A 22835-nucleotide genomic window follows, 5' to 3' on the forward strand; every position below is an offset into this window, starting at 1 on the left:
TCAATCTGCTCAGATAGCAGAGCAGACATACAAGTCATAAAGTTCAAAAAGATTTGCTCTGGAGTCTAATAAAGCCCTACAAACTCTGGTGAGTAAGGGCAGCTCGCTTGGGAGCCCAGTCAATCAACGAAAAGATTCTCTCATATAACCGATGGACCCCAAGAACCCATCATAGACGATCTGAGGTTCCGTTGGTGCATGAATCTGCAGACCACGTCCTCTATGAGTACCCCGAGCGAGTTTTAAACACTCGGGCGAGGTTACAACTTGCTTAATGACATCAAAGAGCTGAACCCAAAGCGTCTGATCGGTTTCTCAAAGGACTTCGGCCCCTGGTAACTTCAAACGGGTCTATGTGCTAAAATATGCTCAACAATTATCACTAAACACTAATTTTTAATACACTAATTTATATAAACACGCTGTTTAGTTATCTATACCAATGTTTTCGAGAGGACTAATACAGAGTATTTACTGATTAACTGATTGTTTGAGACTCGTTTATATACACAAAAAATAAAAATGTCTATTTGAAAATAGATTATTTAAAGATGGACAAGACATACACAATACAAAGTACTTGTAGTCGTATATAATAAACTTCTTCTTTTGGGAATGGTACAGCATTTAGTCAAACTTTAGTTTCTGATAGAACAGTACCGGCTTCACGGTCTACGAGTTCGTAACAAAATTTTAACCCAACCCTGTCTTATGTTTCTAGAATTATTTTTATTGGTTTATTTTGATATGGAAATGTTAAGCAGATTCATAAGTTTTGAAAGACACACGTTTATTTATGAATAACGAATTTAATTACATACAGTGTGGTCCGAAAGTATTGAAGAAATTCAATTTCTATTTAGGTGGTTGATTATATTAATTTTTTTATAAGAAACTAGTATTTTCTTGGTGAAATTATTCACCTTCAACCCTTTAGGGGGTGATCTAATAAATGATTGAATGTTAAATTGGAGTTATAGTCACGGCATGACCTAAAACCGACGGTCGAAAATACACGTCATCATTATTTTATTGTATATCAGAAGAAATCGATATGTGAAAAAAATAATAATTTTTTGACAAAGGCAAAGAAAAATAATTCTTACAACATCGCAATTTCCACATGATTTGTATTGATAGTATAAATTCGGTATAAAAAAAAATGAATGTGGCAACATCGCAATTTTCAACCGCGTTTTCTATTGGATATCTCCAAATTCGTTGCAATCTCATAACGACATTTTTCAGTCGTTAAAATTTGACACTGTAATGTTATGTTCAAGTCATATATGTTGCTTCGATTTGGAAATAGTAATATGTTTGGCAACATTGCCATTATTTTTTTGTCAGATCGTTGAAGTTCTCCAAATTCCAGGGGAAAATATGTTTGGCATCACATCAAAAAACACGTTCGACAACATTGCAATTCTCAAATGTCAAACATTTTGAAAAAAAATGAGTTTGTCAACATTGAATTTGTACGATCTATTCATATATTTGCTAGCAACATTGCAGTTTTCGACTAATTTTGTATTATTCGTCAAATTTCTACAAAATATATTTGGCAACACTCCGATCTTGTAATTTTGTATTAGTTCGTCAAATTTCATGAGTTTCACAACATTGCATTTTCGGTAAGATTTGTAAGATCGGTCATCTACTATTCATATATTTGCTGGCAATATTGCAAATTTCTACAAAATATGTTTGCCAACACTACAATATTCATCAAAAAACACGTTCGACAACATTGCAATCTCATGTCAACTATTTTGAAAAAGAAATAGTTGAACAACAGCAATTTCGGTTATTTAATATTCATATATTTTCTGGCAACACTGCAATTTGCAAACACGTTTCGTAACAGTGCATTCTCTAATTGTTTTGTATGAGTCAATCAATTTCCAGAGAGTTTTGAAAATAAAATAAGTTTGGCAACATTGCAATTTTCAATTCATTTGAACGGTGCGTCATCTAAAATTAATAGATTTGCAGAGTATCTACACCTGAAAACACCGGAATGTGAATGAATGATTTTTTTATTGGAACGTTGAATTTTCTCATATTTGGCACCACTGCAATCCTCAGAAAGTTTTTTCTTATTATTCTCATTAAAAATACGTTTGACAACATTGCAATTTCCATATATTTGTATAACGATTCAACGATTTAAAAAAAAAGTTGCAAAATTTGTTCGGTGATTGGCAACACCGCAATTTTCAGGTCAATTTTTTGATGTCGTCAACGATACATTATTTGACATCTCTGAAGCGAATTACAACACTGTAATCAGTATTGATTTTAAATAACTAGCTATCGAATTTTCTTCAACTTTGAGAAAAAAACACGTTTACACATTTTCCGAATAATTTTGTATTGTACTATAAAATTTCTTAGAGTTGCGGACAATATACGTAACGCAATTTCTTTAACTTTTTGAAAAGAAAATGTTTGGCAACACCGCAATGTCTTCTTTTCTCAATCATGTTTTTTAATATAATGATTCATCTAATAACTTTATAACGAGTATTAAATTTCTCCAGGTTGGGAAAAAATACGTTCAACAACAATTCATTTTCTATATGTTTAGTTTTTATTCAACCTAAAGTAAATTAAATAAATAATAGGAAAGAAGAAGAACAATAAAACTATGTTTTTTACCTATTCATTAATATTCGATAAATGATCAAAGCAGATTCAAGTTTATCAGATATGAATTAAAATCGATTCATCGATTAATAATCGTTATCGCCCTTTCTGTTACATTATACAAATGAGAATATTCTTTTTGAACCCGAAAGTGCATAAATTCTTAGCTACTTCAGTAAATAGATGTTTTGGAAGAAATTCACTAGATGTAGATTAAACTCAATTTTCCTCGAGTACCAATATTTTACATTCGCTACTCGTAATTACTTACCTTACAGGCAGATCGATTATCTTTCGACTAAAATATTTTATGTGTCCAGTGGCGTGGGGTATTATTAGAATAAACATTTGAGTTTAAACAATTAATTTGTGGTAAATATACTTTATATTAAAGCTGTTGAAGACGCTTATAATTAAAAACAGATTCAATTACTTTACAGGATATTTAATTAACAATTAAGTTGCTATTTTTTGTGATGGTTTTCAGTTAATAATTTCATTGATAAACTAAAACAGACAACGTTCATAAAGTTAATTTGTAATAGTATCTCCTACTTTGAAATAAACGTCGAGATTTGTTTAAACATCTGTCATGAAAATAAACAAATCATTAAATTTATACGATACTCAATAAAACGATGCTAAACTTAAAATATTTATAAATTCATACAGTTCAAAACTTAAATAGAAATTAGTTCGTACTATTCAGGTAAATCAATAAAAACAGAAATACATAAAGGATTTTTCATTACTCATTTTTTAATTGTTTTATACCAATAATTATTTTTTCACGTAAATTTTTCAAGTAATCCTAACCTAAAATGTGAAAAAAATATAGTATTATGTATATTGGTAGACTAATAGAAGAAGAAAAAGTGTGAAAAAGAAGAATCGTAAATAACTTGCTGAATTCAATAGTTATACGAGGGTGAGTTAAAAATAAGATACAGTCAATTACCAGAACAGTATATACGAGGAGGATTCAATAAAGTATATGCATTGATATAAAAGGCAATCAAGGATCAGTATTATACGGGGAGGTTCGAATAAATTTACGAAAAATAATTAGAATATATCAAAAAAGCAAATAAGGATCAGTTCTATACGGGGAAAATTTGAAAGAATGAAAAAGGATTAGAAATTTGAAAAAAAGTCATAGAAGGATGTTCATTAACAAAAAAAGGTAAACAAGATTCAATTTCATACGAAAATAATTCAATAAAGTGACGAAAAAGGATTAGAATATGGATAAAAGGTGATAAAAAAATCAAAATCAAATTAAAATGGAAGAGGATTAGAAAATGGAAGAGGTTCGAAAAGGATATTAATTTTAGAAAAAAACCAAATAAGGATGTGAATTATACGGGGAGGATTCGATTTTTCATCATATACATCAAATAATTACAATTTTAAATAAGTGGTTAGAATTTTTGAGGATGAGGTATTTGAGCACGTGATTCGCGTCCATTATTTCGGAAATTTCAGTCTCAATCAACCTCTTGATAAGAAAATAACCTATTAGGAAAAAAATTATGTACAAATACAATTTTTTGTGTATGTGTATATATGTAATCATGTCCACAATGCTGAAAATAAGGTTAGATGCAAAGAAAAATCAAACACAAAACATTTACAATAAAAATTATTTATTTCATGCCATTGCCAGTGAAACGGACATCGAGATACAATTTAAAATGCGGTTTTACAAACAAATAAAATCAAACAAAAAATCGTGTTAAAAAAATAGATTGAAAATAGCGGAGAATTGAATTCGATTTTGCTGATTATATAAAAACATTTTTTTTTATTCATTTCAATCACGTTTTATGAACTGTCATTGTTTTCGTTGACGTTATTGAAATCGTCTTGAACGCCATCTCGAGGTTAATACACTCAGATATTGTTTTATAATTGTCACTCTATCGATAATGACAGAAGCTTAACAAATCCACGTCAACGTCAGTTTACGTAATTATTCTTTAGGGTTTTTGTTAATATTTTTTGTTGGATGATTGAAGAATGAAAAATGCCTCGAAAAAACATAGGACCTGGACCCGGTAAATATAAACTACCACCCGTAGTAGGATACGAAAAACACGATATATCGAAATATCGAAACCCCTGTTACTCGATCGGTTTAAAACTCCCATCCGGGCAAAAATACATTGGACCTGGACCGGCGTACGGTATACAAAACATGACACGTTGCGGTAAAGCCAGTCCCCCAGCGTATTCCATGAAATCCAGACCGAAAGATTTGACGATGTTCCGACCACCAGGACCTGGAACATACGCTCCCGAGCTAGTACCACGAATGAACCAACCTCGACCACCTATGTATTCGCTATCCTTTAGGTACCCCCAAATAATACCATCTGCTACACCAGGACCAGATAAATACGACGTTCCTTCCACAATAGGACCGAAAGTACCCGATAAATTCTCGAGCGCTGCTTACAGTATGTCGTTTAAACACTTTTTACGCGATTTTGACAAATCCCCAGGTCCTGCTAAATACACCGGGGTGGAAACATCGGTTTTCAAGACAAAACCTCCAGTCTATACCCTATCTCCGAGGATATTTCCCCCGGATCGAAAATCCGCAGCACCGGGTCCTATTTATTTACCGAAATTACCGAAAAAACCTGGTTATTCATTCGGATTACGAGTCGATAATGATCCATATATCACTGCCGAAGATGACATGCCTTGCATCGAACGCAAACCTTGTTAGAACAACCAAATCACGACGTCTAAAAGATTCGAAATCTTCATTTTTATCACACATTTATTTATAATATACGACAAGAATAAATAAATTTATTTTTTATTTGAAATATTGTTTTTTTTTAATATCTAAATAAATTCAAGAATAAAATAAAAATTTAGAAGTACGTCACTGATTCTAAACTAAATAGAAATGGTAAACAATGAATCCATTGACTGGAAACGGATACACCTCGTAATAAATAATGGACTCGTCCGAAAAAATTCTGTTCGGCAACAGATAACGCATACCTACATGTTTTATATCAATTCTAACACAATTATTGTCTATATACTTTTTGTATTTTACTTTTAATAGAAAACTTAAATAAGAGAAAAATAAGAGTATAGATTAGAATGTTAGATTGGGATATTCACAAGTGGTTGTTAAGTGTTTTGGCTCTCAACTACGACTTCCGGTATAAGTGGGTGTTTAGTAAGAATCAAGCGTCTAAACGGAAGAAACACGAAATAAATCCATCAAGCAAATTAGTATATAAGAAAATTGTAGGATGAATCTTAAATACTGGGTAATAGAACATGCCGAGCGAATTTATAAATAGCCAATATTGTTTTCCAATTATGAGTGTGATTAATTTTATGAGAATTTATCAAATTTTGTATTAGATGCTTGTTTAGTTTTAAAAAATGTAGTTTCTGAAAGATTTTTCTCTTTTATATGTACAGGGAGTGAACAAAAAATTGAAGAAACATTTCCATTTAATTATAATTAAGTTTAGGGAAATTTTCAAGATAGAATCTAAGAAAGTTTATCATAACTTCGAGAACTTAATTTCCAAGAAATTTGAGTCTTCTAGTTGTACAGGGTGTGATAAAAAATAGATAATTTGAATTTAAAAATATATTAAATGAAATTTTAGAAAAATAGATGAAGCTTCTCAAAATTTAGTCTTAGAAATTCATTACGCCTTCAAAAATATGGCTCTCAAGAAAATTGGGTTTTCAAAATATACAGGGAGTGATAGAAAAATCGTTATTTTGAATTTGAAGAGAAATTGGATGAAATTTAACAAAAATTGATGAAATTTTCCAAAAAATTAGTCTTAGAAATTTAGTACGTCTTCAAAAATATGGGTTCCAAGAAAATTGGGTTTTCAAAATATACAGGGAGTAATAGAAAAATCGTTATTTTAAATTTGAAGAGAAATTGGATGAAATTTAACAAAAATTGATGAAATTTTTCAAAAATTAGTCCTAGAAATTCAGTACGTATTCAAAAATATGGTTCCTAAGAAAATTGGGTTTTCAAAATATACAGGGAGTAATAGAAAAATCGTTATTTTAAATTTGAAGAGAAATTGGATGAAATTTAACAAAAATTGATGAAATTTTTCAAAAATTAGTCCTAGAAATTCAGTACGTATTCAAAAATATGGTTCCCAATAAAAATTGGTTTTTCAAAATATATAGGGAGTGATAGAAAAATTGTTATTTTGAATTTGAAGAGAAATTGGATAAAATTTAACAAAAACTGTTGAAATGTCTGAAAATTTAGTCATCAAATTCATTTGGTCTTCAAAACTATGGTTCCCAAGAAAATTGGGTTTTCAAAATATACAGGTAGTGATAGAAATATCGATATTTTGAATTTAAAAATAGTTTATATAAGATTTTCTACAAAATTTGAGAAAAATTATCGAAATTCAATTTCAGAAATATATTACGTCTTTAGGAATACATATTCCAATAAATTTAAGAGTTGTAGCCGTACAGGAAGTAGTAAAAAATCGTCAGGTACTTTGATAAAATTTTACAAAATTATATAAAAATTTTCAGTATCTCTATAATGAATTTGAAAAAACAAAAAGGCATTACTTGAGTTGCATCTAATACGTGGAAAAAGATGAATACCTTTATAAATGTTAAGCTTAATAACCAAATAAAAATAATATTATTGAAGACGAGATATGTGTATAAAATAAACACGTGAACATTTAATTTCCACGATAACCACAAATGAATTGACAGTTCTTTAAAAATTCAACTCTCTCTAGTATTTTCAATCTCGAATAGTCAACCAAGACCTCTTAACAGTGATAATCCTTCACGTGTAAAGTGTATAATAAAATATAGAAAAAAAAACATCTACGCAAACCTCAACTGAAACTCTACCTTCGTCTCATCCATAATCTTATAAAAAATACGAAGTTTAGTTAATAAATAGGATGGCCAGAGGTCAAGGTCACTAAATCCTCGAATCAAAAAATAAACACATTCACACACACACAACCATTCACGATGCCTCTGTTACGAAAATCGCGAGTGGTGTACAATAATTAATACACGGACGTGAACGAGGCATCGTAGCAGGCGATGATCGGTCAGAAAAGAAGATCTACGGACGTACGGCGACTACGCAACGAAGGGGATCGAAAATAACTGATTTTCATTTTCGGGTTTTAGGTTTTCCTGCAGGATGAGAATGCGCGCTGTTGCCGTATCCAGATGTAAGCGTATATCAGAGATAGCGAATTAGGCCTGTTGCTGTATCACTCCTTAACTAAAAATTTGTTATTTTTATATCTTCTAGTTGTATGTTACAGTTTGTGGTTACTAAACTACCATCTCTACATCTACAAACGTAAAAAACTACAGTTACCCAAACAAATAATTATTAAAGGCTGAAAAGACAATAAAAGACGATTTGAAATTCACAATTTAAAAATATGTTTCTAGTCATTAAAAATGATTCAGCAGTCATCCCTTGCTTTAATATGACGCGATGAATTTTGAAAATAGTTATTTTCAAACTCACAGAGAGATGAGTAGAATTTCCCAACTCTACAACTCGATATTACAGTTTCCTTCTTAAAGTGAGAACAACTGATTCCTTAAATTTGCAACTTAAAGTAGAGATGGTGTTGTTGATAGTTGATTCTGCTAGCTAAGTCTACTGCGTAAGTAACGAAAACAGATCCATTACAAATCATTTTTTGTTAATATCGAAACAAAACCAAAGCTATGGAACAGTTTAAGATGAATTGTATTACGAGAAGTTCGTTAAATAAAATTATATCATTATAATTTCCATATTTAATATGACGCAACGAATTTAGAAAATAGTATTTTTAAACTGACAGCGGAGTAAGAATTTCCCACCTCTACAATTCGATATTACAGTTTCCTTCTGAAAGATAGAACAAATGATTTCTTAAGTTTGTTTATAGAAGTAGAGATGGCGTTTCTGATTCAATTATAATATTGCATGTAGGATACGGAAATAGATTCATAACAAATCAGTTGTGTTAAACTCGAATCAAAAGAAAAACAATTTATATTAAAATGTGAAATACGTGAAACGCACCTAAGTAAATATATAAGATATACATTCTTAAAATATTCGTACAAGTTATATTTTTAGGTTAGGAAATAAGAACGTATTCCAAATTTCCGAAATTGACCATTCTCATTTAATAACTTATGTCATTCTCATAGTATTTACCTACCTTATATGTCCAAGAAGTATCCTAGTTTTAAATTGGTACTCAACGAAATTCTTTGCAATATTTATTTTTAGGGAAAACTAAAGACGATAGCGCAACGCCGCATCATACTAGAGAAGAGAATTCAGCGCTCGTAGAATAGGTGGCGAATCAAAGAAACAAACACCGATTGTATTGTGGAGATCGCTGCCGTTTTATTTTTCCACGTAATGTCTTACATAGCATGTGTGCCATTGGCACGTCTTGAAACCCTTAAAACCCACGGTTTGAGGTTCTCTTTCATGTCTTATACGAAATTGTTTTTTTTTATTTCATGTCTACTCATGATATACGGAAAAGAACTTTCGTTTGTGAATTTAGAAATAGAAATATAAATAAATAAATAGAGATAGAAGTAAATATATTCTATTTTAGTAACAGAAATGTACAGTCATTAGAAAATTCTCGTCGAATGGTAATAATTATAATTAAGATGAATGAGGTTAATTTCTATCTACCATAAATTGATAATAAAATATTTCGTTGTCGTGTTTAATTTAAATGTAACTCTAAGAAAAAGATCGAATTACCCTGTACGTAAAGGATTGCAGTCATTTAAATATCAGAAATGTCCCTAGAACCGGTTCTGCAAAACAAGAATCATTTTGTGACTAATTTCATGACAATATCACGAAAGGGCGGGATTTCCTACTGACACCAATCGTTGAAGAGGAAATTACGATTAATGAAAATTTATCTAAATCTGATTACGTCAATAAATTGATGCCGCTAAAATGAACGAAATGATAATTTTAATATATATTGAATTAGCAAATACAATGAGACCTTTACACCAACGCTGTGCTCCGCCAATTAAATTATTCATATCTTTTTTATTTACATTTCAAAACTGCTGATTAGATACCAACGCAAAAAAATATTGAATGTCGAAATAGGAAAACCACAGACGAATTATAAAAGTTGCCACTTTTTTCAGTGTAAATTCAGTTGTTAATCGATTACGTAATAAACACGTGTTACTTTGATCTAGTTCTTTAGTAAAAATGCGCGAAATTCTCGTAAGGAACGATAACGAATCGTCTCTAGTAATAAAACCGAAAAAGGAAATAAAGACGGAGTTAAATCTATATAAATATAGTGATACCAGTATTTCTATAGAAATATGTCCTAATAGACAATTGGATTCTGAAGTTTTGAGTACGATTCCATGTAGTTTTTATTCAATAACATGGCGTACACCTTCCGAAGAAGAATTGGATCACGTGGAACGGATACCGGCGATAATATTGGCGAAACAGTTAATTTATAACGGTTATAATGTACTGTTACATTTGGCTGGGAGAAATTTGAAAATAAAAAAAGTGATTGAGATATTGGATTATATAAAGGACGTCGGAATAAAGAATATTTTTGCCTTACAAGGAGGTATAAGATTCATTAACCGTTTATAAATTAATTCATTAAGATATTGACTGGCTTTATATCTAGAAAATGTTTTATACGATTTTACGTATTGTAGATGCTTCAGAGATTCGGGAAAATGACGATAAAAAATATGATTTTCCCTACGCATCGGATTTAGTCAAATTTATTCGGAAATATTATGGAAATTTCTTCACTATTGGAGTAGCCGGATATCCGGAAAAACATCCAAAGAGTGAAAATAAGGAAAAAGACCTCGAATATTTGAAATACAAGGTAGATATGAAAATTTTTTACAACTAAGTCATAATCTATTCAAATTTATTCCAAAACATATTTTTTTTATTACTTTGATAAATATTTCCGATTATTTAGGTATCATGTGGTGCGGATTTTATTATAACCCAGTCATCTTATCAATATCAACATTTCTCTAGTTTTGTCCAGAGATGTCGCGACAATGGCATTACCCTACCCATTATTCCTGGTTTATTCATCATAAGTTCTTATAAAACATTAATGGCTATGGCGAAATTTTGTGGGGTTCCTATTCCAGATAGTATTTTACATATAATAGAGTCGAATAAAAACGATGACGAAGCCGTTAAACAATTTGGAATTATACAAGCTGCACACTTGATGCAAAAAATAATCAATAACAAGGAATATTTTGGAGGAGTTCACGTATTTTCTTTAAATAATTTAGAACTACTGAGAAATGTTTTGAAAAAAGTGAATGTAGATAAACAACATTAATGGATCACTTTGTATAAAAAATACGTACTCTTTAATATCAAAATTACAATAAATTCACTCCATTATATATTTGATGTAAGTATATTTTCAAATCACAAATGTTTTATTTATATTGACCTTACATATTTTCATTATTCAAACTCGACATTAATCTACTTTTGATACCTCCTTTAAATAAGTTTTGAAAGGTAACTAAGTCATGACAGTATTGTCAAGTTAAAAATTCAGTAGATAAGTTGGTTGCATATATTAGAAGTGAAGACTATCATACCCTAGTACTTAGTACAAATAAATACGTGAAAATCAGATGAAAGTTATAGAGCTAAACACAATTTAAAGGGTATCGAACTGTAAATAGATACTGAATTTAGTACAGTTTAGTACAGAAAAAAGCATTTTTACAATTTTAAAAGTATAATAAACCGAAGAAATATATCAAATAATGAGTCTTTTTTTAATAATTTGCTATAATTTTAGTAAATCAGCGGGGAACAAGTAAAATTTAGTAGATATGCTAAACAACCAGTAGATTTGGCAGCACTGTCTATTCAAATGTCATATCATGATGCTTTTAGAAGGACTTAACATTATAATTTTTTAATTAACAACAGATGTCTTTTTTATTATGAGAAAAGCGTTTTAACACATGAAATTCTGTATTAATTATTTAATACAAAGTTGATATGCTTTTTGCAAATAGCTCAAGATAGAGTAATTACACACAATCTACTGGAACAAACCTCAAACAGTGTTAACTAGGATCAGAACGAACCATATAAATATAAGAGATCTGTAGTTAGGTACTGAATAAATTCTTAACTAAGGAGCGTTTCTCATAATTAAACTGTCACTTGTCAGTTGTAGACAATGTATGTTAAGGTTAACTGAAGTAAAATGTTTTATTAGAAGACGACAAAAGATTTTTCAACAACGGAAATATTGGAAATAGTTATTTTATAATATATTCCAACTCTCAAAGTATTTTTTTAATTTATTATGAAAAAGGTGAAGAATAGTTTTTTGATTCAAAAGCGGTAGGTAGGTGAAGAATAGTTTTTTGATTCAAAAGCGGTAGGTGGTCGTATTGTAATTTTAATTTGAAATTTGTTTTTGTGCTAAAACTAAGTTTTTTGTCTTTAACATTATTTCCGCAGCTCTCAAATTTTTTTGCGCCCATTTCACTTTAAACTGCGAATCATGTAGAACTCTACCAATGCATGAATCTTCAACTTTCTACCTTGAAAAATGTGCATACTTTTTATCAGGGTTTAAAGAAAATGAAATTCATTTAAAATCCATCTCAATTCTAAATTGATGCAACACATTTTGACCAGGCTTGCTGAAAAGTATCAATACAAAATTTGTAGTATCGATTTTTTTTATTATGGAAACATCGTCGTTTCTCGAAGTAACACAATGACGGACGAGTTTGCAGATCCTAGTTGCTTCAAATCTATCCTGTAAATAAAATCGTTCGAAGTTAGCACTTGAAACTTACGGTTTCCTCTGTACCTCCAAACGATACCGACCTTTAGTAATTTTAAGCTGGACATGAAGGGCTTATCAGCTATTTGGTTATTTGTGGATTTATTTGGAAAAAAAACACTAATGGAATTATATACATTATATTACTAATTTTGTAGACTCATTTTCAATTTTATACAGAATTGGACTAAAATAATTAATAAAAATTAATCCTAATATTAGGTATAAAACAAAATACGAATAAAATATAAACATTTTATGTAAACAGACTTTTTACCTGAAAATGACTAATTAATTTTTAAATAACAAAAAGTTCTAATTTAATTACTAGATGGTGTATTTGATGGACATTTTGGTTGTTTCAGGCAAAATCTATTCTAAATAAAACGACTGGTTGTTTCATTTCAAATCAACCCTTTTCTGTAAGTGTTTTAATCGAAGTTTTTGACATAGAAACAGGTTTAAAGTTCAAGGTTTCTGTTTCTCATAATTAAATTAGAAGAAAATCTGTTTACAATAATGTTTCACACAGTATATTAATGAACAACCTGATTTTCCTGCAGTTAGAAAAACGCTAATGGATTGTTTTGTATAAATCTACAATTTCACGCCAACCAATTTTTATCGCAACAAGTTTTGATTGAACCCTGTACGTCAATTAAAAAATTAATTTTTACATATTGTGCTTCTGAAACTTCACGAAAGAGTACCAAAAACAGTAATTTGACATTGAACTTCAAGATGGAATATCGATAAATATTGAACACAATGTTTCGATAACCAAATTATCGTCTTCACAGACTGTAGGTAAACTAAATAGTTAAATCTCTGAAGATGATAATTTGGTATCTAAACGTGCGCGTCAGAGAGTGTAGTTGTAGTGTATATAGTGCGTTCCAAAAATATCAGATCAGAGATGTGCACAAACAAAAATGTAAAATTCAAAGTACAGAAATGGGATTTCTAAAAAAAAATGGGGAGAATAAACCAACAAAAAACTAACGAGAGAAAATTTGAATTTGAGTAAAATCGAAGGATTTTCAAGAAACAAGAATTTACAATGAAACGAAGATCAAGGAGCTGGAAAGAAATTAGCCAGAGGAAAATCGAGGAATGAGATAAAGCAGTTAAGGAAACTGCTATGGAAAAGGAAATCTATGTAATGACTCAAATGTGCACTTGAAAAGTTAGAGAATCTTCAAAAATTGAATAAATGACAAAAACATGTAATCAAAAGATGATATAGTGAGTGCAGATTTGATAATTTAAAAAAAAATAAAGATCAAGTGACCTTTTTTGTAAAATAATATACAGGATTCAATTTCAATAATGAGAAAGAAACGGATGATATTTAAAAAATAATAGTACGGCTCTGATATATATTTGGCACTTTGGAATTTCAAATTTTTATAGTGTCGTACTTTTATTAAAATCAACTTTTTTTCAAAGGAAGTTAATTTACTTATGAATATTATGGAAATTTTACACCAAACTGTATAAATTAATTTCCACTATCAGATTTTTATATCGGGGAAAATTTTCTGTAGACTTAGTGATCTGTCAATTAATCATTTTTATTAGTGTAAATTTTTTTTTAACGGGCGCGTTTTTTCGTTACAAAAAAGCAACAATTAGACGTTTCTTGGTGTTTTTTCTATTCTCAATATGAGAAAACATCGCTTTATACAAAAAGTGTGAAATATTTAACCAGAATTTACAAATTATTAAAAAACAAAAAACGTGTTAATTTAATATCGATGTGTTTTTGGAATGATGTCATTTATTTTTCAACCTGCTCACTATCCATTCCAAACCTTGATATAAACTGAAACAATTTTTTATTTTTATTATCGTAAAAATAAAAACGTACAAATAAATATCAAAATTTTGCTACTAAAGACGCTGATGTCGACGAAATATCCGTTTAGTGGTTTTCAAGGTTAAAAAGTTTATTATCCCTCTGTAACGCTCCCTACTACAAGTTTTGTGTTTTAAAAACAATTTTTCCCCAAAAAAACTTATATAAATTATACTTTTACTTGATTAAAAATGATATATTCACTCACCGTCTTTACCTTACTGTCACTAATTACATTACATTCTATCCTTTTCAATTAACTACTACTTACACACGTTAAAAAGATATAGTATGAAATAACGTTTATTATGTTTTATTCGTAAGAATTGATTTGTTCTAATAACTGCCATCTGCTATTTGGTCACAATAAAACAATGTTGTCAGATTTAAAATAAAAGTATAGAAAAAAATGAAAACGAAGTTATTCGATTTATTATAAAAAAGATTATTAATAATTACAATGAATATATGAATACTTCCAGTATATTCGATAATACAGGGAAAAAAATAAACAAAATTAAATTGATGGTATTATTTGGAAATATATGAAAAATTGTAGATTATTAAGAAAAACTGTTCCGATCTGATCGAAATTGTAAAATTGCAACATTTTTATAACCTATATCATTTTTTTCAAAAAAAAAGTGAATTTATAACACAAAAATATTTTAAGTCATTTTCTGGTATTAAATATAATATAATCGAAAGTAAAATGAACGTTATTCAACCGAGCTTAACACTGATCTAGTTTCGTGTAATTTATACACTTTCACTTTTTTTTAATAGGATTTCAAACGATTATAAGTCTCTGACACACAATATAACGTGAAAAAAAATTCCAACAAAGTAACAAGTTATTTAACGTAATCGGTACTCACCCTTCGCCTGTAAGGGCGCAACAAGATTGTATGTGCCACTGTTGTTGTTTGATTGAGGTTAAATCTAGCTCTTTGGATATTTCCGACGCCGACATTGAACCTTTGACGTCTTGTTTATTTGCATAGACTAGAACACCCGCTTTCGATAATTCCTCGTTAGATAACATTCTAAATAATTCTTCACGTATAACAGATAATCTTTCCCTGTCGGTTGAATCCACCACAACAATCACAAACTACAAAAAACAACGATCTAATTTGTTACGTTGAATTCAAGAATCAGGACATCCTGTATGACTGGAAACTGTAGACAATTTCTCTAATTGAGACCGTTAAATATAAATAATTCACCCTGTATTGATTTAAACTGTATATATTACATCACAAAACCGATCCGGAAACAGCTGATAATATTCAACATGGCGGTAAGAAGATAAAATATAACTTTGTGGCATGAGAATTAGGTTAAAACAAATTTTCCGAACCTCATAATTTAAAATAAGGAATGTAAATATTTAAAAAAAATGTTTTATTAATACATTTCAATAGGGAACCACAAATAATACATTTCCTATTTTAAGCTAATAACTGTAGAGGTAGGTTGATAAATGACAGATATCAGAACTTGTGGTCTACTACGATTAAGAAAACAGCTGATTAAATTCAATATGGCCTACTATTTGATGTATTATTATTATATTATATATTTTGGTAAAAATTAAAATAAATTCAAGGCTTTAATATTGTTTAACTTTCTGATAAGATAAACTATTTTGAAAATCGAACGAATTTAAAGAATCCGTTTATTTACAATTCACAAATTATTCATTTAATTAACGTATGAGTGTAATAGGAAAAGTTGAAATTGTGATAAACGTGAATAAATACTAACAATTTTTATTAAACACACATATTAGGGTTCGTTCCACTGTCAAACAACACTTTGAAAATAGTTAAACATTTATTTATGTTAATATTCCAAATATACATCAATATCGACGACACTTTTGTAATTTTGAATCCAAAAGATTAATGATATAAGCTACAATACTTCGTATCATTTTTGAAACAGAATATGACTAATCTAGCTATTCTAATGATAAGAATTTACTTTTTTATTAAGAAAATGGCAAAAAAATTATAAAAAGTCGCAGTAATTACCCGGGAAATCGTCATAACTTGTCATTAGAAGATATAATCTATACTATATGTCACTAACCAATACAATATGGCGTCGAATTTATGGCCACACGTATTTGTTCAATCTATATAAATCAATCATATAAAAAAATCTTGTTTTAAACGGAGATTGGCGTTGTTGCCACGTTTAAATGAATTATTTGGACACGTTTGAAAATGTATTATATGCCTGCAGAGATATAAAAGATAATGATATGTTTTTATGAATTTTTAACTGAATTTCAGAACAATGACATTTGAAAGATAATTTTTTTTATTAACCTCATTTCCCTATTTTGCAATAAATCTAGAGTCACGATCGTTACCAGACAAAACCTATTCGGAATTTATTTACGTCTAACCACTACAAAATGGCGTCGTGTTTGTGACGTCATATCTATATAAACATTCATAAAAAATAGTTTTTCAATTAATTTGATCATCTTGTAAAATTTATGAATGACTCTATAAAATTGTAATTAAAAGAATATGATTTAAAAATCTTTTTATATCATGGACGATGATTTGCATTGTGGCAACATTTGAAATTTAGATAATTAATGATGAGGGAGACGTGTGTTATGAGGTTCAATTTTTTATGGGGTTTTATCGAAAAACACACGATTTTTAGGTTAGGTTACACCAAGAAATGTTTTCCCTCCAGGAAACTATTTTGCTAGGTAGAATTGGATAATTAACGTTGGAGGAGGGAATTTTTATGGGATTTTATGGAAAAACACGATTTTTAGGTTAGATCACTCCAAGAAAAGTTTTCCCTCCAGAAAACCATTTTGGTATGTAGAATTGGATGATTAAGGGTGGGGGAGTGCATTTTTTATGGGGTTTTATCGAAAAATACACGATTTTTAAGTTAGTTCACTCCAAAGAACGTTTTCCCCCCTGGAAACCTTCAATTATCTAATTCTTGTTAAAAATAATACTTTTCTGGTTTGTGTTTAATAATATAGGTATTAGTTTTTTTACTTTCTGGCCTACTGTTAAGATATATGAAAATAAAAAAAAAAAAGAAGAAGTCAGTTAGTGAGAATCATAGAGAATTATCGAGAATTATTCATTATTAAGGTTAAGATGATATATTAATAAGATTTGTATTGTACATGGAGTTGATAAATAAAAAGTGTATAAGAAGAAAGAGTATAAGTTAATTATTTAAAAAACAACAATTCTAACTAACATAATGGTTTCCAGATTCCAGAAAACATTTAAAATATGAGTTAGTATCAAATGATAACAAATTGTTTTTTTTATATGAACCTCGTATACGTATGTAAAGTTCATAAACACCAAAAAAAATTTCTTATCAACACCTTTTGTATGGAAAAGTAAATATATATATTACTTAACTGATGGAAATGTTTAATTTTCGAATAATTAGACATTTTCAAATATAACCTGTAGTATGTACACATAGTATTATTTGATTTACCTCTGTATTCGTATAATAAGTACTCCAAGCTGCCCTCAATGATTGTTGACCTCCCAAATCCCACATAATGAAATGAATGTTCCTCCAAACGACTTCTTCGACATTTGAACCAATTGTGGGACTAGTGTGAACAACCTCGTTCATTAAAAACTGATAAAGGATCGTAGTTTTCCCAGCATTATCTAAACCCACTATCACAATTTTGTGTTCTACAAAAATAACACTTTCCTCACCTTTTTATCATGAATAGAAAATTGTTTCAAATCAAAAATTAATTGAATTCATTAAACAAACGTGAAATCCTATTCAGAAAAACAATTTGATTAATCAAAATTATCTGCTGTTGAGAATAATAAGCGGAATTTGATTGGTTATAATCATACTAATAAAAATTAATCGTAAAAGATGAAAAGAAACGAGATTATGAAATCAAAATATGTTTTGAAAAAAAATCTAACCTAAAAAATCGACAAACACAATACCTTCATTGCCAAACAGGCTCCATAATTTAGCAAATAACAATCCCATTATTCAACAAAGAACTACGATAATAAATATGTTTATTTATTGTGTAAAAAATAAACGAAATAGTTCAGCATATAAAAGTTATCACAACACTATTATTTCCTCTATCTTTGGACCGAGTCCTTTGTAACATATTCAACAAAAATTTATCACAAATATCACCACTGTTCACTTTTAATTAGATAATTAAATCATTTATGTGAATGTCCCATTCGTCATAAACAGACATTTCTCTCGACTGTCTTGTGAAAGTTCATTATTTAAACGGAATAAGGAAAATCATATGGAATGACGCAGGTCTAAATATGACGCGCCTTATAAACGTCATGCTGTCAATGTCAAAAAGAATTCTCATACGAACTACTTCGTACGCAACACACTATACATCACGATCACATAGTATAAAATTTTAATTATATCTACTATATTTGTCAAATGGGTATTTTTTTTATATCGTGCGTCAAATTTGACGTGCGTTTAAATAAAATGTATAAACAACCCAGTGATTTATAACAAAATAATGAAGAGTAAAGATAAACCGGGATCTTCAAAAAAAAATATTTCGTCACACGCTCCATCTGTTCAAGATGGAAAACTATCAATAAGATCTGTACGAACTTCTAGATCAATGAAGTAAGAAAATTGATAGTTTAATAATAGAATCGAATCAATAATTAAGGAGAAAAATAAATATAAACGGCGTTTAATTTCGGTTAAAAAATTATCTTTTTTTATTTATAATAAAATTTCGTAATATCTAGATCTGCAAGATGTCTTGTTTTACCTACAAACGAAGCTAATCAAATTCAACATTACGTTTTTATACCACCCGATGGAGGATGGGGTTGGTTTATAGTGGTAATAGCTTTCATCGCTTATTTTCTCATGGACGGTGTTTGTTACACTTTCGGAATATTTCTAAGTGAGATTGCTGATACGTTTAATACAGAAACGAGCAACGTTGCCATGATTAGTTCCTACATGACCGGATCTTACTATTTATCGGGTAAAACGAAAAATTCATTGTTTCTTTTTTAACTAATTTATTTTTTAGGTCCAGTAGCGTGCGCTCTATGTAACAAATTCGGATTTCGCATTGTGGGTTTTCTTGGATCAATAATAGCGATGCTGCTATTTTTAATAGCCAGTTACGTGGAAAATTTCATCGTATTTACTATTTTAATTGGTTTCGGAGTAGGATTTGCCTTTGATCTGGTATATACGGTGATGTTGTTGGACGTAGGATTTTATTTTGAACGTTACAGAGCTTTAGCGACGGCCATTTCTGTTCTCGGAGTATCGGCTGGAATTATGGGCTTTCCAGTGATATTCAAAGAAGCCTACCTACTAGGAAACTATCACTGGAAAACCAAATTTTTAATTATAAGTGGTAGGTAAATTGAAATTCAAAAAAATATCAATTCATCACGTAAAAGTATCGTTATCTATATTAAACCACTAAATTTCTCTAAAACTATGAAAAAACTACGTTTGGCAATATCACGTTTCCGGATTTAGATATTTTTGTATTTTTTACGAGAAAAAAACCCGGAATCTCATTATGTTTATTATTATAAAGTAAAATACGTTCACAAATAGGAAATGTCGAAATTTTATCGGATTTAAATAAAAACTGTTCGACAACACCGCAATATTAATATAAAGCTTTAATTTAGAAAAGAAAACCACGACATCTATTTTGTTTTTTTATAATCAGTGTAATTTATGAAAATTAAAAACTGCATTTGGCAACACCGTTGATACAGATATTCGATGTTCTAAAATAAATTATTTCATTTGAAGGATCTTTTTTTGTGCTAACCCTCTTAACGTTAGCCTTGAAACCTATAAAACCAACGATCGTTGTCGAAAATATTAAAAATCAGGAAGATGATTCTGATTCCATCGGATCATTTACTTTGGATGAGTCAATTAGTGGTTATAAAGTTAGTAAATTGTTCGATCAATTTCATAATATCGTTTATCCAAGAATATCGGAATACACCACTGAAGTGTTCTTATCTGAAACACAGAACGAACCGTCCACTTATATCGGTAAGTACGATAATACGATAAAAATCCTTTATCTATGGTCATTTCTCATATATATATATATATATATATAATATATTATATATATATAATATATATATATATATATATATATATATATATATATATAATATATTATATATATATAATATATATATATATATATATATATCTATATATAATAATTTATATTCATTTAACCCTGTATATATTTCCTAAATGTTTTATTTGATAAAAAAAACGTTAAAATTCGCTTTCAGCTATACTACCGGATACGGAAGTTGCAAGTATATTTAGTCGCGCGTTCTCAAACTTTTCCGATTATCCATCAGTATATACCAAATCGGAAGACATCAATTGTTGCATTTCGAATTGCTGCCGAAGCTGCTTTCGGTAAATACAAACAGTGTTGTCAGATTCAACATAAAGGATTTCTATTCCAATATTTATATTCATTACAATAATTATTATTTGCTATCGCTGATATTTTCGCTATTTTTTTTTATTGAAGAAAATCATCCCTAAAAAGATTTTTAACGACATACTTTCCCCCCAAAACCCCTTTAAAGTTATAACAATTTTACTAAATATTTCCGAAAATATTGATTTTAGGGAAAAAAGCTTCAAATGAAAAATGAAGTTCATAAAAAGCTTTATAAAAAAGGTTATATACTTTTTTTATGTATAACTATTCGTTTGACTGTTATGATCCCAAATATTTCGGCAGTTTTCGAATTGATTAACTTAACCTAACATAACCTCCCCTAAATTTGTTAACAAGCGTTAGCGATCGTTAGAAACACTCCCTCTATAATTGTTTTATAACCCTCCACGAAAAAATTAATCAATTTGAGCCCAGTCAAGATATTTTTGTTCATAACAGCCAAAAGAATAGGTTAACGTAAAAAAATGTAAACCTTTTTTGTACAGTTTTTTATGAGCCTCATTTTTTATTTAAAACTTTTCACTCTAAAATTAATATTTTCGGAAATATTTGGAAAAGTAGTTATAACTTCGAAGGGGGCTGAGAAGCAAACTAAGCTTTATTGTTAAAAATTCTTTTAAAGGTTATGTTCTCTAATCAAGAACAATATTTGGGAGAAATTTCCTCTTCTCCAAGCCACTTTTAGTTTTTTATTAAAACATTTCTTCTATATTATAAAAAGAGTCTGGCAACACTGTTTTAGAGCTACTTGTTTCTATTTCAGCGGTATCACTTGTTGTCAAGCGTGTTGTAATTGGTGCCAACGTAAATGGAACAATTGTTGGAGCTTCTTGTGTCGCGCCAATAAAAACGTTAATAGGCCTATGTACAGAGACGACATCTTGTATCAATTCGGATCTTTATCTCGACTTCCGGAATACAATCAGTCGCACACTAATGTCAATTTAAAAACTGGTAGTGCGCAACTTCCAAAAAATATAGTAAGTCGTCTTACATATGACGTCGAAATTGACGTGTAAGCCGTTGAATTTTCTAGAGCTATCATTTATCGGTATCAAGAGTAATTACTCAAAAGGATATAGAAGAAGAAAAACAGTGTGTTTGTTGTCCGGAGGCAGTACTTCGAGTTATAGCGACAATGTTGGATCTAAATCTTCTCAAATCTGTCTCTTTTGACATATTAACTTTCAGCTCGTTTTTAACGATGATCGGTCTTTACGCACCTTTTGTTTTTATCGTAGAAAGAGGTAAGTGACGCGTCTATCAAATTTTCTTTTTCTTTTTCCGATGTATCGAGACGGTTTTAGGTGAAGAACTAGAATTGGAGGACGGTTGGCCGACGAAATTACTTTCGTTTATGGGGTTAGCGAATTGTCTGGGACGCGTGGCGTGCGGGTTGTTGTCTTTCTGGCCCTCGTTGGATCCAATGATAGTGAGTTATTTAACTCTAATTGTTGGCGGTGCGTCCATATTCGCTTCAGCTTTTTGGACCGATTTATTAGGGCAAATCATTTCAACTGTAATATATGGATTTTGTGTAGGTTAGTTTTAGCTAATTTCGAAAAATTCGTTTATTAAATTGAAATGTTTAAGCTAGTTTCACAACACTACGTACAGTCCTGTTGGCGAGCATGTTCGGTTTGGAAAATTTGACGAATGCTTTTGGTATTACCATACTTTTTTATGGTTTGGCTAGTTTTATAGGAATTCCCACCGCCTCATTCCTACAACAATATACGGGATCTTACAAATATTGTTTTATATTATCCGGAGGAGCAGTATTACTCAGTGGAGTGGTACTAATTCCAGCAAACAGTATCAATAGAAAAGAAAAGGAGAAGATTACTCCGAAAGTTCAATTTAATGTATAATTTAAGTTGAAATAAATTAAATTCGTTTATTATTAAGA

The 22835-nt window shown here is 29.7% G+C and overlaps 5 protein-coding genes across 8 annotated transcripts in view; 3 read left to right on the top strand and 2 right to left on the bottom strand.

Moving 5' to 3' along the window:
- LOC130891702 (voltage-gated potassium channel subunit beta-2) overlaps positions 1–7817 on the bottom strand; it is a 34960-nt gene extending 27143 nt beyond the window's left edge. Inside the window, exon 1 of the mRNA XM_057796597.1 lies at positions 7549–7817. The gene's annotated coding sequence lies outside the window, so the exon portion shown is untranslated. The remainder of the gene's footprint in view (positions 1–7548) is intronic.
- On the top strand, positions 4579–5486 carry LOC130891705 (outer dense fiber protein 3-like). Its single transcript, XM_057796600.1, has one exon. The coding sequence runs from the start codon at positions 4676–4678 to the stop codon at positions 5381–5383; it is 708 nt and encodes a 235-aa protein (XP_057652583.1). The 5' UTR covers positions 4579–4675; the 3' UTR covers positions 5384–5486.
- A 1964-nt stretch (positions 7818–9781) lies between the features above and the next one.
- Positions 9782–11156, top strand: LOC130891709 (methylenetetrahydrofolate reductase (NADPH)). Its single transcript, XM_057796607.1, has 3 exons — positions 9782–10304; positions 10399–10577; positions 10677–11156. Exons 1-3 carry the CDS (start codon positions 9923–9925, stop codon positions 11055–11057), a joined length of 942 nt encoding a protein of 313 aa, XP_057652590.1. The 5' UTR covers positions 9782–9922; the 3' UTR covers positions 11058–11156.
- A 1512-nt stretch (positions 11157–12668) lies between these two features.
- On the bottom strand, positions 12669–18760 carry LOC130891711 (ADP-ribosylation factor-like protein 5B). Its single transcript, XM_057796608.1, has 4 exons — positions 18387–18760; positions 17905–18113; positions 15279–15514; positions 12669–14367 (listed from the first exon to the last, which is right to left on the bottom strand). Exons 1-4 carry the CDS (start codon positions 18430–18432, stop codon positions 14319–14321), a joined length of 540 nt encoding a protein of 179 aa, XP_057652591.1. The 5' UTR covers positions 18433–18760; the 3' UTR covers positions 12669–14318.
- A 30-nt stretch (positions 18761–18790) lies between these two features.
- On the top strand, positions 18791–22829 carry LOC130891706 (uncharacterized). Of its 4 annotated transcripts, none has more exons than XM_057796601.1 (9): positions 18791–19062; positions 19191–19435; positions 19484–19819; positions 20233–20484; positions 20742–20874; positions 21690–21906; positions 21963–22173; positions 22234–22467; positions 22520–22829. In XM_057796601.1, exons 1-9 carry the CDS (start codon positions 18950–18952, stop codon positions 22795–22797), a joined length of 2019 nt encoding a protein of 672 aa, XP_057652584.1. In that variant the 5' UTR covers positions 18791–18949; the 3' UTR covers positions 22798–22829. The 4 variants fall into 4 exon arrangements, with proteins under 4 accessions (XP_057652584.1, XP_057652586.1, XP_057652585.1 ...); XM_057796603.1 differs by having other exon boundaries at positions 22524–22829; XM_057796602.1 differs by having other exon boundaries at positions 19191–19351.
- The last annotated feature ends 6 nt before the right edge of the window (positions 22830–22835 follow it).

This window comes from Diorhabda carinulata, chromosome 3, assembly GCF_026250575.1.
Source record: "Diorhabda carinulata isolate Delta chromosome 3, icDioCari1.1, whole genome shotgun sequence".
Classification (NCBI taxonomy): Eukaryota; Metazoa; Arthropoda; class Insecta; order Coleoptera; family Chrysomelidae; genus Diorhabda; species Diorhabda carinulata.